We start from the raw sequence: 15,192 nt of genomic DNA on the forward strand, positions 1-15,192 counted from the left end.
CATGTGACCTTGCCCCAACAATCAGCACCAAGGGATCTTCTAAGCAGTTGTCTAGAAAACTGAAACTGAAAATAGTTGACGCTCACAAAGCTGGAGAAGGCTATAAGAAGATAGCAAAGCGTTTTCAGATGTCAATATCCTCTGTTCAGAATGTATTAAGAAATGGCAGTCATCAGGAACAGTGGAAGTTAAAGCAAGATCTGGAAGACCAAGAAAAATATCAGACAGAACAGCTCGCAGGATTGTGAGAAAAACAATTCAAAACCCACGTTTGACTGCGCGATCCCTCCAGAAAGATCTGGCAGACACTGGAGTTGTGGTACACTATTCCACTATAAAGAGATACTTGTACAAACATGGTCTTCATGGAAGAGTCATCAGAAGAAAACCTCTTCTAAGTCCTCACCACAAAAATCAGCGTTTGAACTTTGCAAATTAACATATAGACAAGCCTGATGCATTTTGGAAACAAGTTCTGTGGACCGATGAGGTTAAAATTTAGCTTTTTGGCTGGAATGAGCAAAGGTACGTTTGGAGAAGGGGCACAGAATTTAATGAAAAGAACCTCTGTCCAACTGTTAAGCATGGGGGTGGATCAATCATGCTTTGGGGTTGTATTGCAGCCAGTGGCACAGGGAACATCTCACGAGTAGAAGGAAAAATGGATTCAATAAAATTTCAGCAAATTTTGGATGGTAACTTGATGCCATCTGTCAAAAAGCTGAAGTTAAAGAGAGCATGGCTTCTACAAATGGATAATGATCCTAAACACACCTCGAAATCCACGGGGGTTACATCAAGAGGCGAAAATTGAAGGTTTTGCCATGGCCTTCACAATCTCCTGACCTCAACATAATTGAAAATCTATGGATAGACCTTAAAAGAGCAGTGCGTGACAGACAGCCCAGAAATCTCAAAGAACTGGAAGACTTTTGTAAGGAAGAATGGGCAAAGATACCTCAAACAAGAAATGAAAGACTCTTGGCTGGCTACAAAAAGCGTTTACAAGCTGTGATACTTTCCAAAGGGGGCAGTACAAGATATTAACTCTGCAGGGTGCCCAAACTTTTGCAGACGCCATATTTTTGTTTTCTGTTATTTTGAAAGAGTAAATGATGGAAATAATATCTAACTTTTGTTGACATATTTTAAGAATGTCTAATCTGTAATTTGATGCCTTTTGGAGATTTTTCCATCTTTCCTTGGCTTCTTTATGCACATTAATACAAATTTTTACCTGGGGTGCCCAAACTTTCGATCCCCACTGTATATATATATATATATATATATATATATATATATATATATATGTTTGAGATTTAGGGTGCACAAATGCAAAACTAGTGAAAAACAGTCAGAAAGGATGAGCAGGGAAACAAAAATGCCAGTGGCCTCCACCTGTAAAACCATTCCTGTTTTGGAGGTTGTCTCATTGTTGCCCATCTAGTGCCCCTGTTGGTAATTTCATTAACACCAAAGCAGCTAACAACCCCCTCTGCTACTTAACTGAGCAAATCAATGTGTGTGTGTGTGTGTGTGTGTGTTTGAGCTTTGGGGTGCCACCCTAATGCAATAGGCTGTACTCACCTATGCGCAGGGTGGGTTGATGGTGACAACACTGGACCATACCAGTGTAATGTTTGTTGACGTGGCCACTTGTAACCTCCGTTGCAGATCCATGTGGTGATATCAATTCCAGAGCGCCACTGGGTGACAGGGACAGAGCGTTGTCACTGTATAACAGGAAGTGCCTGAACAAGGACCATCATGGCAGGATCAATAGGAGTTATTTTAATGAAAGCTGCAGATTTAAAAACATTGAAAGTGACTTTTGAAATGACATTATCATTAATAATTCTATGAGAGTTTACTAAATGGGTTTACATCAGTCGGCAGCCAATCATGTCATAAGCATATGGTTTCTGATTGGACACTTTGCACATAACTGTTGTGTTTCGCTAGAGATGGACACATCTTATTGGCTACATCACAGAGAACATTGGGAGGTTTGTGACTAAGATCCTACTACAAGACTTATGGATTGTGAAATGTATTTTCATGCAACCTTAAACTAAGAAAAGTGTAGAAGGAAGGGGTATTGTCCAGGGGCTGTCTGGCAACTTTTGGCCCAGGGGGGCAAGTACAATCCAGAGGCCCATGGTGTAGCGACCCGGCCCCTCTCCCACTCTCCCTCTTCCCGGCCTCCTCCTGACCCCCATTCCAGGCTGAAGCTCCGCTCTGGGTACCTTCTACTCACTGGCCGAATATGGGTTCCCGACCTGGCTACCAGGGGGGTTGCCAGGGGAGGAGAGTCTCCAGTGGGGCATAGAACCAACCTCCATCCATGCTGGGGGGGGAAGGCCTGCGCTCTGTCCTTGTCTTCATCCTGCACTCAGTAGGTCAGCGGTTACGGACTTTTTACTTCTCTTCACCATTAATCCTTTAGGCATGTCTGTGGCAGGAGCGATGCAGACTTTTTACAGGGCATCAGAGCATCCCGGGGGGCAATTGCCCCCCTGCCCCCTGGCCCAGTCCTCCCCTGGTATTTTACAGATCATGGGGCCCCCTCAGCCACCTCCATATTGTCTTTGATGTTAACATAAAGTATGTCTAACCCCCCGTTCACAGATCAAAGTCGCATGACAAGTTGCACCCTATTTCTGGCTATGGAACCGTTCCAGTTGGTGTGACTCCAACTTGCACCGACTTTGAAAAGGTTCCTGAACTATTTTTGGTGATTTTATGAGAAACTTGCATTGACATTTGTGCACAGATGTCGGCAAGCCGCACGTGAAATCGCACTGACCGGCAGCTTTGAAATCTCGCTGAAATACAGCGATTTCAAAGGTGCGTTCTGTGTCAACTGTGGCTAAATCAAGGACAGGTAAGGAGTGCTGTCAGCATAGTCAGTGCACTATAATTGGTCCATACTGTGGATAAATGTTGTCAGGGAAGGAGGAGTAACAATGTAGGGAATAAACTTTTACCATTCAGTTTCCAGCTCATTGCTCTCTCTTTAGGAGCTCACCACTCTTTTTTATCATTTCAGATCCTAGAACCTCAGTGTAAAGTCCAAGTCTGGCCACCCCTACCACAGCATGCGATGGTCTAGTAGCAAGTAAAATAAAATAAGATAAATAAATAAATAAATAAATAAATAAAATAAATAAAATGAATAAAATAAATAAATAAAATAAAATAAAATAAAATGAAATAAATAAATTAAAATAAATAAAATAAAATAATGACCTTCAAAATATTTTATATTGGGACATAATTCTGATTACTCCAAACATCTCTAAACGGTTCTGGACCAGAAGGATTCGCCCCCCTAATGACCAGGCCTTTTTTTGCGATTCAACACTGCGTTAATTTAACGGACAACTGCGCGGTTGTGCAACACTGTACCTAAATAAAACTGATGTCCTTTTTTCCCCCACAAATAGAGCTTTCTTTTGAGATTTTTTTTACCAAAAATATGTAGCAGAATACAAATTGGCCAAAAATGCTGAAAAAATTAGATTTTTTAAAAAAAATTTTGGAGAAAATTATATAGCAGAAAGTGAAAAATATTTTTTTTTTCCAGAATTATCAATCTTTTTTTGTTTATAGCGCAAAAATTAAAAAATGCACAGGTGATCAAATACCACCAAAAGAAAGCTCTATTTGTGGGAAAAAATTTTTTATTTGGGTACAGCGTAGCACGACCGCGCAATTGTCTCTTAAACTAATGTAGTGTCGAATCACAAAAGATGGCCTGGTCATTAAGAGGGGGAAATCTTCCAGTCCAGAAGTGGTTAATGAGTCCCCTTTGCACCCCCAAGCCCTATAGCAGCCACATGGGTTGTTATTGCTATCGTCATGCCACTGCTTTTATCAACCTAACATCTTCTCCTTATCATTATCTACAGCAGTACCGGCAGAATTTGAAGGACACTTTTAAGGACAATTTTAAGGCCAACCAAGTGAATTTAGGGTTTTGTATACTGGCCTGATGCCCAGGTGGCCTAGGCATATGAAGAATTCAGGAACAAAAAACAATGCAGGGTTGATGATCAGATCTTTTCAATCTGCGGACAACAGCCAGAATCAACTATTTTTTAATCCCATGTTGGATTTATTAAAACTGTGATTTCAGAGCACTACACTACATGTTTTTTTTCAGCGAAAGCTGATTGCTTGCAATAGGACAATATACTTTCACCATTGTCCCTTGCATTGATTTCAGGGGTCTCCAAACTATGGCCCTCCAGTTGTTCGGGAACTACAATTCCCAACATGTCTGTTTTACAATGCGTCATGGGACACGTAGTTCCACAACAGCTGGAGGGCCATAGTTTAGAGATCCCTAAAGCCCTGTACACACGTACTGATCGTCGGCCGAACGATCGGCCGTCTTATGTCCAGGGCTGTCGTGTCTGTTGAAAACTGCAAAAGACTGCACACGAATTTTGTCGGCCAACAACAGCCGGCTGCAGAAGTGATGTCATGTGATGGTTAACTTTCCTTGTCTTTTTTCTTTTGTGAGCATGCCCAGTCTTGCTAATCTGCTGTCTGTCGGCCGAAATCTGTACTGACTGGCGAACAATCGGCCATTCTGGTGACAACCAACAAATATTTTAAAGTCTGCACGACAGATTCTGTTCGGCCGAAAATGCGCTGTCGGAAGCATCATACTAACAAGCCTACAATCGGCCGATCGGTCGGCGGCCGAATATTTACGGCCGACAATTGGTACGTGTGTACGGGGCTTAAGTCAAATGGATCTTTCAGGAGAGATATGTGGGGGTTATTTACTAAAACTGGAGAGTGCAAAATCTGGTGCAGCTCTGCTTAGAAACCAATCAGCTTCCATGTTTTATTGCCAAGGCTTAATTGAACAAGCTGAAGTTAAAAGCTGATTGGCTACCACACACAGCCGCACCAGAGCTCCAGTTTTAGTAAATCTCCCCTTTAGAATTGTTTTGAAAAAATACCAAAAAATATTCCAAGGCTGTCATCCTTGTCCTTGCTTTTCAAAGGCAATGGTCTTGAACAAGGATGTAGGATAGAAGTTATGACTGCACTGACAGCTTACTAAGTACTGAAGCAAGGATGAAGATGAAACTTCTTGAAGGCAAGTCAGCTGCTTCCATGTTTCCATCATGGAAGGTGTCCTTTTATAAGTTGGCCTTTATGGTCTTCTGAAGTTCTGAATGAGTCTTGCCAGACAAATATCAATTTCACAGCACCTTCAGGACATTTCCAGATCATTTTTACTTTTGATAAACATTCAGATTAATTCAATGGGTCCGCCTGTTCAAAACTGATTTTTTAATATTTTTTGAGGACTTGAGTGATAAATCCTACTCAAGTTTTTCATAATAACCCACCAACTGTGGCTACTTCTAAGACAATCAAATCTCCCTATTAAGCTGGACATGTTACAATCTGGTGGTACAATTTCCATTGGATCTAGCAACAACTATACCAGCCTTTCTCAACCTTTTCAACACAGAGGAACCCTTGAAATAAATTTCTGGTCTCCGGGAACCCCTGCTAGAAATGAAAAATCTACAACTCACATGACACATTAGTGTGACAGTCAGTGTGAAGAATGCTCCTTACTCTTGTCATCATTGGGAAGAATTACCCCCTTACAGATAGCTAAAAGGAACAATGGTGTCATTGGAAACTTATCTGAGAGATATAAATTGCCCATAGCTCAAGGAACCCCTAGTAACCTCAGGAGGAACCCTGGTTGAGAAACCCTGAACTATACAGTGCAAGAGCCTGCCCAATTGGTTACAAATTGGTCAGATAATTTAGGTGGGCCCTCCTATTACAGAATAAATCTAGAGTTGATTGAACAAAGACTGTAAGGTCAGATAGTAACTAGACATATGCCGGTTTTCGGTAATTCGATATATCGCGGTATTGCATAGCCACGGTATTGTTATTGTGGCATTTTTAAAATACCGAGTTTCTCTGTCAAGTCTGCCTGACTTGTGAATTGATACATTTCAGTGAGCTGGATGACTCATTCACTCACACAGCTAACACCTTTCAGCATTAAGTCTCCTAACTATAAACAAAAATGATTACATTTGTATCTTTTCCTTCCCTCTGCCAGGGAGAAAGGAAGTTTAACCTCTTAAAGACTGGATCTTTTTCTGACACTTGCAGCTTGCAAGTTAAAATCAGTTTTTTTTTTGCTAGAAAAGTACTTAGAACCCCCAAACATTTTATATATTTTTTTAGCAGAGACCCTACAGAATAAAATGGCGATTGTTGTAATATTTTATGTCACACTGTATTTGCGCAGCAGTCTTTCAAACGCAATGATTAGACTTTAATGAATAAAAAAAAAAAAAAAAACGTAACAGTAAAGTTATCCCAATTTTTTTTTTTTTTGTTACACAGAGAATCGTGAGAGAATCGTGATCTTTATTCCAAGCTAAAAAATCGTGATTCTCATTTTGGCCAGAATCGTGCAGCTCTAATAAATATATATATACACACACACACGCCTAGCAGCCCACATTACATTATTATATAGCCATCAAGCAGTGTCTGGCCTACCTGGTGATGACTGGTCCTGGCGCTCTGATCCGATGGCCTGGTCTTTAAAGGGGCAAATCCTTGCGATCCAGAAGTGGTTAAACCTGCAGGAGGACCGGTGTTTTTATCTATTAATGACTTTACTATTGCTTTAGGCCTGGTTCACATGTATGCGGGTTGGTGGTTCACATGTATGCGGGTTGGCGGTTCACATGTATGCGGGTTGGCGGCCCACATTTGCACAGGCATAGCAGCCCATTGATTTGAACGGGCTGCTATGCCCTCATTTTCCGCAGAAAAAAGGTGCATGCAGCATTTTTTTTAAATTCAGTGGCCTTGAAATCCATCCTGCTTTTGCACCATGCGACTAACCTGCAGTTCCTGCTCTGGCAAGCTTTCTGCATTTTTTGTATACGTGGGCACGGCATTTAAAAATAAACAGTTTGCGTGTGCAGCAACGGCAGGTAAGTCGCATGGTGCAAAAGAAGGATGGATTTCATGGCCACTGCATTTTTTTAAATTCTGCATGCACCTTTTTTCAGCTGAAAACGCAGGCATAGCAGCTCAAGCCCATTCACATCAATGGGCTGCTATGCCTGTGCAAATGTGGGCCCCCAACCCGCATACATGTGAACCAGGCCTAAAGCAATAGTAAAGTCATTAATAGATAAAAACACCGGTCCTCCTGCAGGTTTAACCAATTAATGACTTTACTATTGCTTTAGGCCTGGTTCACATGTATGCGGGTTGGGGGCCCACATTTGCACAGGCATAGCAGCCCATTGATGTGAATGGGCTTGAGCTGCTATGCCTGCGTTTTCAGCTGAAAAAAGGTGCATGCAGAATTGAAAAAAATGCAGTGGCCATGAAATCCATCCTTCTTTTGCACCATGCGACTTACCTGCCGTTGCTGCACACGCAAACTGTTTATTTTTAAATGCCGTGCCCACGTATACAAAAAATGCAGAAAGCTTGCCAGAGCAGGAACTGCAGGTTAGTCGCATGGTGCAAAAGCAGGATGGATTTCAAGGCCACTGAATTTTAAAAAAATGCTGCATGCACCTTTTTTCTGCGGAAAATGAGGGCATAGCAGCCCATTCAAATCAATGGGCTGCTATGCCTGTGCAAATGTGAACCACCAACCCGCATACATGTGAACCAGGCCTAAAGCAATAGTAAAGTAATTTATAAACAACACCTCCTTCAGGTTTAACCACTTCTTGACCACAAGGATTTGCCCTCTTAATGACCAGGCCATCGGATCGGAGCCGAGCGCCAGAACCAGTTATCACCAGTTAGGCCAGACACTGCTTGATGACCTATTTTAGGCCTGGTTCACAGAGTCTGTACTGACTGACTATATAATAATGTGCATAAGTGAACCAAAGCCCCTAAATTCAGCAATGAAATTGAAGTGAGGTGGAAATTTAATAATTTAAATTTAATAATAGAATACCGTGATAATACCGTATACCGTGGCAAAACCTTAATCAATTAATCGCAGCATGAAAATCTGATACCGTCACAAGCCTAATAGTAACATGTACGGTAAGCTTTAGACTTTAAGACCGCCTCAGTGGCCGCAGGAGGACCTTGATACCATAGAAGTGGGGTAGTGACCCATTAACTAAGTGGACCATGTGCTGTGAGTGCCCAAGAGGTACAAGTAACTAAAGTAAGACCCAACCCTTGAGAATGTATTCAAAACTCATATTTTTGGTACACAATTCAATAAAGTTGGGGCAATCATATATGAAAACTTATAGCAACAGGATATAACAGAATATTAGAGTATACAATGAACCCTAAAATATTACCAAAAGAGGGGGGGGGGGCTTGCTCCACAAAAGTAAAAATTTGCATTCGGTTCAAAATGGTAAATATTAAAATTCTAAATACAATATCTCTGAAACTGGCTCTTAACTTGTACCTCAAAGTGGAATTAAATTTGAGGGGTGCAGTTTTTTAACGGTTAAATATATTTACGTATAGATCTCAACTTGGCTTAGCAGAAAATACAAAATAAAAAAAAGCAATAACATAAAAGCCTTGAACTTTTCTGGGTGTTTGTAGTGCACCCAACATCACTTTGGTTTACCTAAGATCATTCACTCCTTAATTAAAGTCTTTTTTATAACAAGACAGTAGAATATTCCGGGATGGGCGATCGTCAGAAACAGAATAGTATAACATTGATATGACTTTCTTTTAACCTTCTAGCTGATTTTTAAGTAAAGCCATACTCACCCTTTGATGTTAACAAAACAGCTGCATTTCAGTGTATAGAATAATAAAAAATTATATAGAATAGGGTACTAGTATACAGAGCTAACAATTATTGTGGCTTTTACCCAATAACCAGATGACTAGTACTTTGAAGGTATTAAAAAAGTAACATTTTAAGGTCAACATTAATTTCTATAAGCAAATATACCAGGTCTGGACTGCAACATTTCATCAAGTTACAATGTAACATTTTAAAGTCAGGCAAGGAGATATAGCCACCAATAATCTTTTTTTTTTTTTTTAAATATTAAATGTTATTTTCCATCGATAGGGTCAACCATACATTTTCTATAAACAAATATGCAAGGTCTGGGATGCAACATTTCACCATTTAACCTTCAACAAAGCCAGGCAAGGAGATTTAGCCACAAATTAACTTTTTTTTTATTTTTTTGTAAATATTAAATCTGTTTTTTTCCCACTGATTGGGTCAACCATATGTTTTCTCTTTTTAAACAAATATGAAAGGTCTGGGTTGCAAAACTTCACCAAGTAACAATGTAACCTTTAATAAAGTCAGGCAAGGAGATTTAGCCACAAATTAACTTTTTTTTGGTAAATATTACATTTTTTTCCCCAACTGATTGGGTCAACCATAAATTTTCTATAAACAAATATGCAAGGTCTGGGATGCAACATTTCACCAAGTAACCTTTATAAAAGCCAGGCAAGGAGATTAAGCCACAAATTAACTTTTTTTTTTTTTTTTTTAATTATTAAATCTGTTATTTTCTCACCGATTGGGTCAATCATATGTTTTCTCTTTAAACAAATATGCAAGTTCTGGGTTGCAGAAATTTCACCAAGTAACAACGTAACCTTTAATAAAGTCAGAGAAGGAGACTTAGCCACAAATTAACTTTTTTTTTTTTTTTTTGTGTAAATATTAAATTTGTTTTTTTTTTTTTTCCATTGATTGGGTCAACCATATATTTTCTATAAACAAATATGCAAGGTCTGGAATGCAACATTTCACCAAATAACAATGTAACCTTTAATAAAGTCAGGCAAGGAGATTTAGCCACAAATTAACTTTTTTTTTTTTTTGTAAATATTAAAACTGGTATTTTCCCATTGATTGGGTCAACTATATGTTTTCTCTTTAAACAAATATGCAAGTTCTGGGTTGCAAAATCTCACCAAGCAACAATGTAACCTTTAATAAAGTCAGACCAGGAGACAGCCACAAATGAACTTTTTTTTTTCTTTTTTTGTAAATATAAAATTTGTTTTTTCCCCCGCATTGATTAAATGTTATTTTCCACTGATTGGGTCAACCATACATTTTCTATAAACAAATATGCAAGGTCTGGGATGCAACATTTTACCATTTAACCTTCAATAAAGCCAGGCAAGGAGATTTAGCCACAAATTAACCTTTTTTTTTTTGTAAATATGAATTAAATATGAAATTGTTATTTACCACCAATGGAGTCAAACGTGAATCCCCAATCTGGGCGCCTTTGTTGTGTATATCAATGCTTAAAGTCCCTCTAAAATTGCTGTTGCACGAAAGTTGTACCCTTCAAAAATACGAATACAAGATGGTAACACCATATATAACCAACGGATTTGCAAAAACAACTGTACTCATAAACATTTTTTTTTTTTTGTAAATATGAAATCTGTTATTTACGACCAATGGAGTCAAACGTAAATCCCCAATCTGGGTGCCCTTGTTGGGTATATCAATGCTTAAAGCTGGCTACACGTTATACAATTTTCCTTTAGATTTACCAAAACCATATAATATGAGGTCAAACCTAAACACTTTCAATGTGTATGCACTCAGGCAGGCCCTTGCACTACATAGTTCAAGGTAAATCTAAAGGAAATTGAATAAGAACATTTTATAATGTGTAGCCAGCTTAAAGTGCCTATAAAATTGCTGTTGCACACAAATTGTAGCCTTCAAAAATACAAGATGGTAACGCCATTTACAACCAACTGATTTGCAAAAAACAACTGAATTTATTATTAATTTATATTATTATTTATTACATAAATACAAATTAATTTTCTTTATGCAATTTTTTTTTACTTGTTTTACCCAACTGTTAATATTTGAAGGATACTTCAAGCAAAGACAGTTGTTTAAATCTTGACATTTAAAAAATACATCACTTAATCATTTAAGGCTGGCCATACATGTTACATTTTTTTTGTATAATTTTCCTTTAGATTTACCAAAAACCATATAATATGAGGTCAAACAAACTAAAGAACTTTCAGTTGTATCCAATCAGGCAGGTCCTTGCACTACATAGTTTAAGGTAAATCTAAAGGAAAATTGGAAAAAAGGATTGAACATGTATGGCAAGCCTACTAGTATTGATGATGAGGATGAGGATGATGATGATAATAATTCCAGCCCACATTCTGTAAATAAAATACAAGAATCAGATTCTGCCAGAGAAAGAAGAAAACATGACCCAACTTTTTTGAAAGCTGTCTGATTTATTATTTTTTGTTTCCATCATAAATCCAGACTTTTTTTTAAATGGAAGGAATCTTCTGTGTTGAAGTCCTAAGTGGTGGACCTGTAGAAATGTTCAATGCAATGGAAACCTTCCTCTCACCATGGATAAAAGGAAGAGAAGCAAGATAACATGGGGCACAGTACATGACCCCCCAGATCCCAGCAAAGGCAGAGGGTGAATTTTTGTTTTTGTTTTACCAAGTGTCCTGAGAAGTGGGTGGCAAGAGAGAGAAAAGAAAAGTCCTGAAAGATGGGTGAAGGAGGGGAAGGTCCATCAAGGTTTGTCTGTACAGTGCTTGCAAAGGCTTGAGGTGGCACCAGGGAATGCTGTGCATTTCTCAGGAGACGTTGGCACGTTGGTGCCAGGGTAGGGGTACACAGAGGACTGTCCAAAGGGAGGCAGGTTGGTGGTCAGGGTCTGTCCTTGGTTGAGGTATGCCACCAGCCTCCTCATCTCCTCCAGAGCCTGGGCCTGCATGAGGATGTAGTTCTTGGCCAGGAGTAGGGTGGCAATCTTGGAGAGTTTCCTGACGGATGGGCTGTGGGCATAGGGGATGACGGACCGGAGGCCGTCCAAGGCATCGTTCAGGTCGTGCATCCTCCTCCTCTCTCGGGCGTTTATGCTCAGTCTTAGGGATCTCTGCTCCTTGGGTTTCTTGCTGCCCAGCTTGCCCCCGTCGTTGTCGTTCTTGCTCTGCTCGTAGCCGTCCTCGTCGTCCCCGGTCTGCTCGTCGCTGCTGTCCCGGGAGTTGGGGTTGAAGTCGATGGACGGAGGCGCCGCGTAATTGCGCGTAGGATCTGCACCGCGTAGGGCGCCGTAGAAGCTATGCCCGTAGCTCTGTGCCAGGGACAGGTAGGAGTCGGCGGCGACTGACTTCATCTCATCCATCCCCTGTGCAGCCAAGTGAGCAGCCCAGGCTCACATAGACATGGAAGGAGGAGGGTGAGGGGGAGGGAGGGAGGGAGGAAGGCTGTAATCCTGCAAGCTTTAGGGAGCCAGTGCCACCCTTCTATGCCTTCCTCTGCCCACTGCCAGGCTGGTCTTCCCTTTTATGTCCTCCTCTTTTCTGCACCCTCCTTCTATATCCTCTTCTGCCCACTGCCGGGCAAAACAGATCTCCCCTGCAGCCTCCTTCTAGATCTTCTTCTGCCCACTGCCAGGCAAAACTGATCTCCTCTGCAGCCTCCTTCTAGATCTTCTTCTGCCCACTGCCGGGCAAAACTGATCTCCCCTGCAGCCTCCTTCTAGATCCTCTTCTGTCAACTGCCGGGCAAAACTGATCTCCCCATGCAGCCTTCTTCTAGATGCTCTTCTGCCCACTGCCGGGCAAAACTGATCTCCCCTGCAGCCTCCTTCTAGATCCTCTTCTGTCAACTGCCGGGCAAAACTGATCTCCCCATGCAGCCTTCTTCTAGATGCTCTTCTGCCCACTGCCGGGCAAAACTGATCTCCCCTGCAGCCTCCTTCTAGATCCTCTTCTGTCAACTGCCGGGCAAAACTGATCTCCCCATGCAGCTTCTTTCTAGATCTTCTTCTGCCCACTGCCAGGCAAAACTGATCTCCCCTGCAGCCCCTTCTAGATCCTCTTGCCCACTGCCCTTCCCTGCAGCCCCCTTCTGTGTCTTCCTTTGCCCACTGCCAGCCAGCACTGCTCTACCCTGCAGTCACACTTCTATATCATTCTCTGCCCACAGCACTGCTCTACCCTGCCAGCCTCACCTTCCCCCTGCCAACGTCACTGCTTTGCCCCCCTCTTCCTTGTCCACTCTTCCACTGACTGCCAACCTTCTAGGTACTGCCTACTGTCACAGCATCACCAGGTGATATGCTGTCCTATTCTGTCATTTACTGCCCACTGGCCAATCAGAGGTTCAGCCTTAGTGCCGAGTCCCTGCCAGTCTGAGAAGAAAAATTGATCAATGCCAGTCTGTGTCATGGACCGTCCTCTGCTGCCAGCTAATGCATTGTTTGCTGACGGATCAAGTGTTCTATACCCAAAAGCCTACTTCTAGCTCTACTGTACAATTAGTGCCAACCCCCTGCCAGTCTGAGAAGAATTAACGATCAATGCCAGTCTATGTCACTGACCGTCCTCTGCTGCCAGCTAATGCATTGTTAGCTGACTGATCAAGTGTTCTATACCCAGATGCCTACTTCTAGCTATACTGTACAGTTAGTGCCCACCCCCTGCCAGTCTAAGAAGAATTATTGATCAATGCCAGTCTGTGTCACAGACCGTCCTCTGCTACAAGCTAATGCATTGTTTGCTGACTGATCAAGTGTTCTATACCCAGATGCTTTACTGTTCAGTTAGTACCCAAATAGACTATAGAGGCTCACCCTTCGTGTCCAGTCCCTGCCAGTCTGAGAAGAATTACTGATCAATGCCAGTCTGGGTCATGGACCGTCCTGCTGCCAGCTAATGCATTGTTTGCTGACTGACCAAGTGTTCTATACCCAAGTCTTGTTCAGGTGCCTATACTTCCAGCTTTACTATACAATTCGTGCCCAGTTAGAGGCTCAACCTTAGTGCCCACTCCCTGCCATTTTGAGAAGAATTAATGATTAATGCCAGTCTGTGTCATGGACCGTCCTCTGCTGCCAGCTAATGCATTGTTTGCTGACAGATCAAATGTTCTATACCCAGATGCTTACTTCTAGCTTTACTGTACAATTAGTGCCCAATTAAAGTCTTAGTCCAGTGCCTGCCTGAAGATAATTTATGGTTCTCAGTGCCAGTCTGTGTAATTGACTTTTCCCTGCCAGCCTTACCAGCTAATGCTAGTATGTTGTCAGCCCAAATGTCCAGTGTTCAATTCTTGTTCAGATGCCCACCTACAGCTTCACTGTACAATTACTGACCAATTAGAGGCTCAGCCCTTTGTGCCCACTCCCTGCCAGTCTTAGAATAATTTGCTGATAAATGCCAGTCTATGTAAAGGACCGTTTCCTGCCAGTCTTACCCGCAAATACACTGCTTGTTGCCAGATTAGGTGTTCTATGCCCAGCCACGTCTTGCTCAGAATGCCCTCTTTAAGATTCATTGTACATATTCTGGCAAGTCAGAGGCTTAACCCTATTGCCCACTGCCTGCCACCATCAAAATCATTTGCTGATCAATACCAATCTGTGTAAGGGACAGTCTCCTGCCAATCTGAGAGTCTCACCCTGTTTGCTGCCAGATCATGTGTTCTATGTTCAGAAGTCCACTATAGATGTCATCATGGCTATGTATAACATTTCAGCCTCACTGTACAGAAAATGTCCAATCAGAGCCTCAGCCTTGCTGCCCACTGCCTGCCAGCCTCAAACTGATCAATGCCAGTTTGTGTAATGAACTGTTCCCCGCCAGTCTTATCAGTTAATGGATTGTTTGTTGCCAGCCTATGTACTCCTTGCTGTCAGCCCTAGACGTCGGTTGTACCCATATCTTGTTGAGGATGTCAGTTATATTAATAATATACTTGTCAATGCCAACCTATGCAATAGACCATCCTCTGCCAGTCTTACCAGCTAATGTACTCTTCGCTGTCAGCCCTAGTGTTGGTTGTACCCAAACCTTGTTGAGGATGTCAGTTATATTAATAATATACTTGTCAATGCCAACCTATGCAATGGACCATCCTCTGCCAGTCTTACCAGCTAATGTTCTCTTTGCTGTCAGCCCTAGTGTTGGTTGTACCCAAACCTTGTTGAGGATGTCAGTTATATTAATAATATACTTGTCAATGCCAAGCTATGCAATGGACCATCCTCTGCCAGTCTTACCAGCTAATGTACTCTTCGCTGTCAGCCCTAGTGTTGGCTGTACCCAAATCTTGTTAAGGATATCAGTTATAATAATAATATACTTGTCAATGCCAACCTATGCAATAGACCATCCTCT

At 41.5% G+C, this 15,192-nt stretch overlaps 1 protein-coding gene across 1 annotated transcript; it reads right to left on the reverse strand.

Annotated features, from left to right (window-relative positions):
• Window positions 1–11,202: 11,202 nt before the first annotated feature.
• On the reverse strand, window positions 11,203–12,336 carry BHLHE23 (basic helix-loop-helix family member e23). The gene has a single exon (XM_082272409.1). The coding sequence runs from the start codon at window positions 12,192–12,194 to the stop codon at window positions 11,580–11,582; it is 615 nt and encodes a 204-aa protein (XP_082128535.1). The 5' UTR covers window positions 12,195–12,336; the 3' UTR covers window positions 11,203–11,579.
• Between the last annotated feature and the right edge of the window lie 2,856 nt (window positions 12,337–15,192).

This window comes from Pelophylax lessonae (genome assembly GCF_965119305.1).
Source record: "Pelophylax lessonae genome assembly, chromosome: 11".
Taxonomy (NCBI): Eukaryota; Metazoa; Chordata; class Amphibia; order Anura; family Ranidae; genus Pelophylax; species Pelophylax lessonae.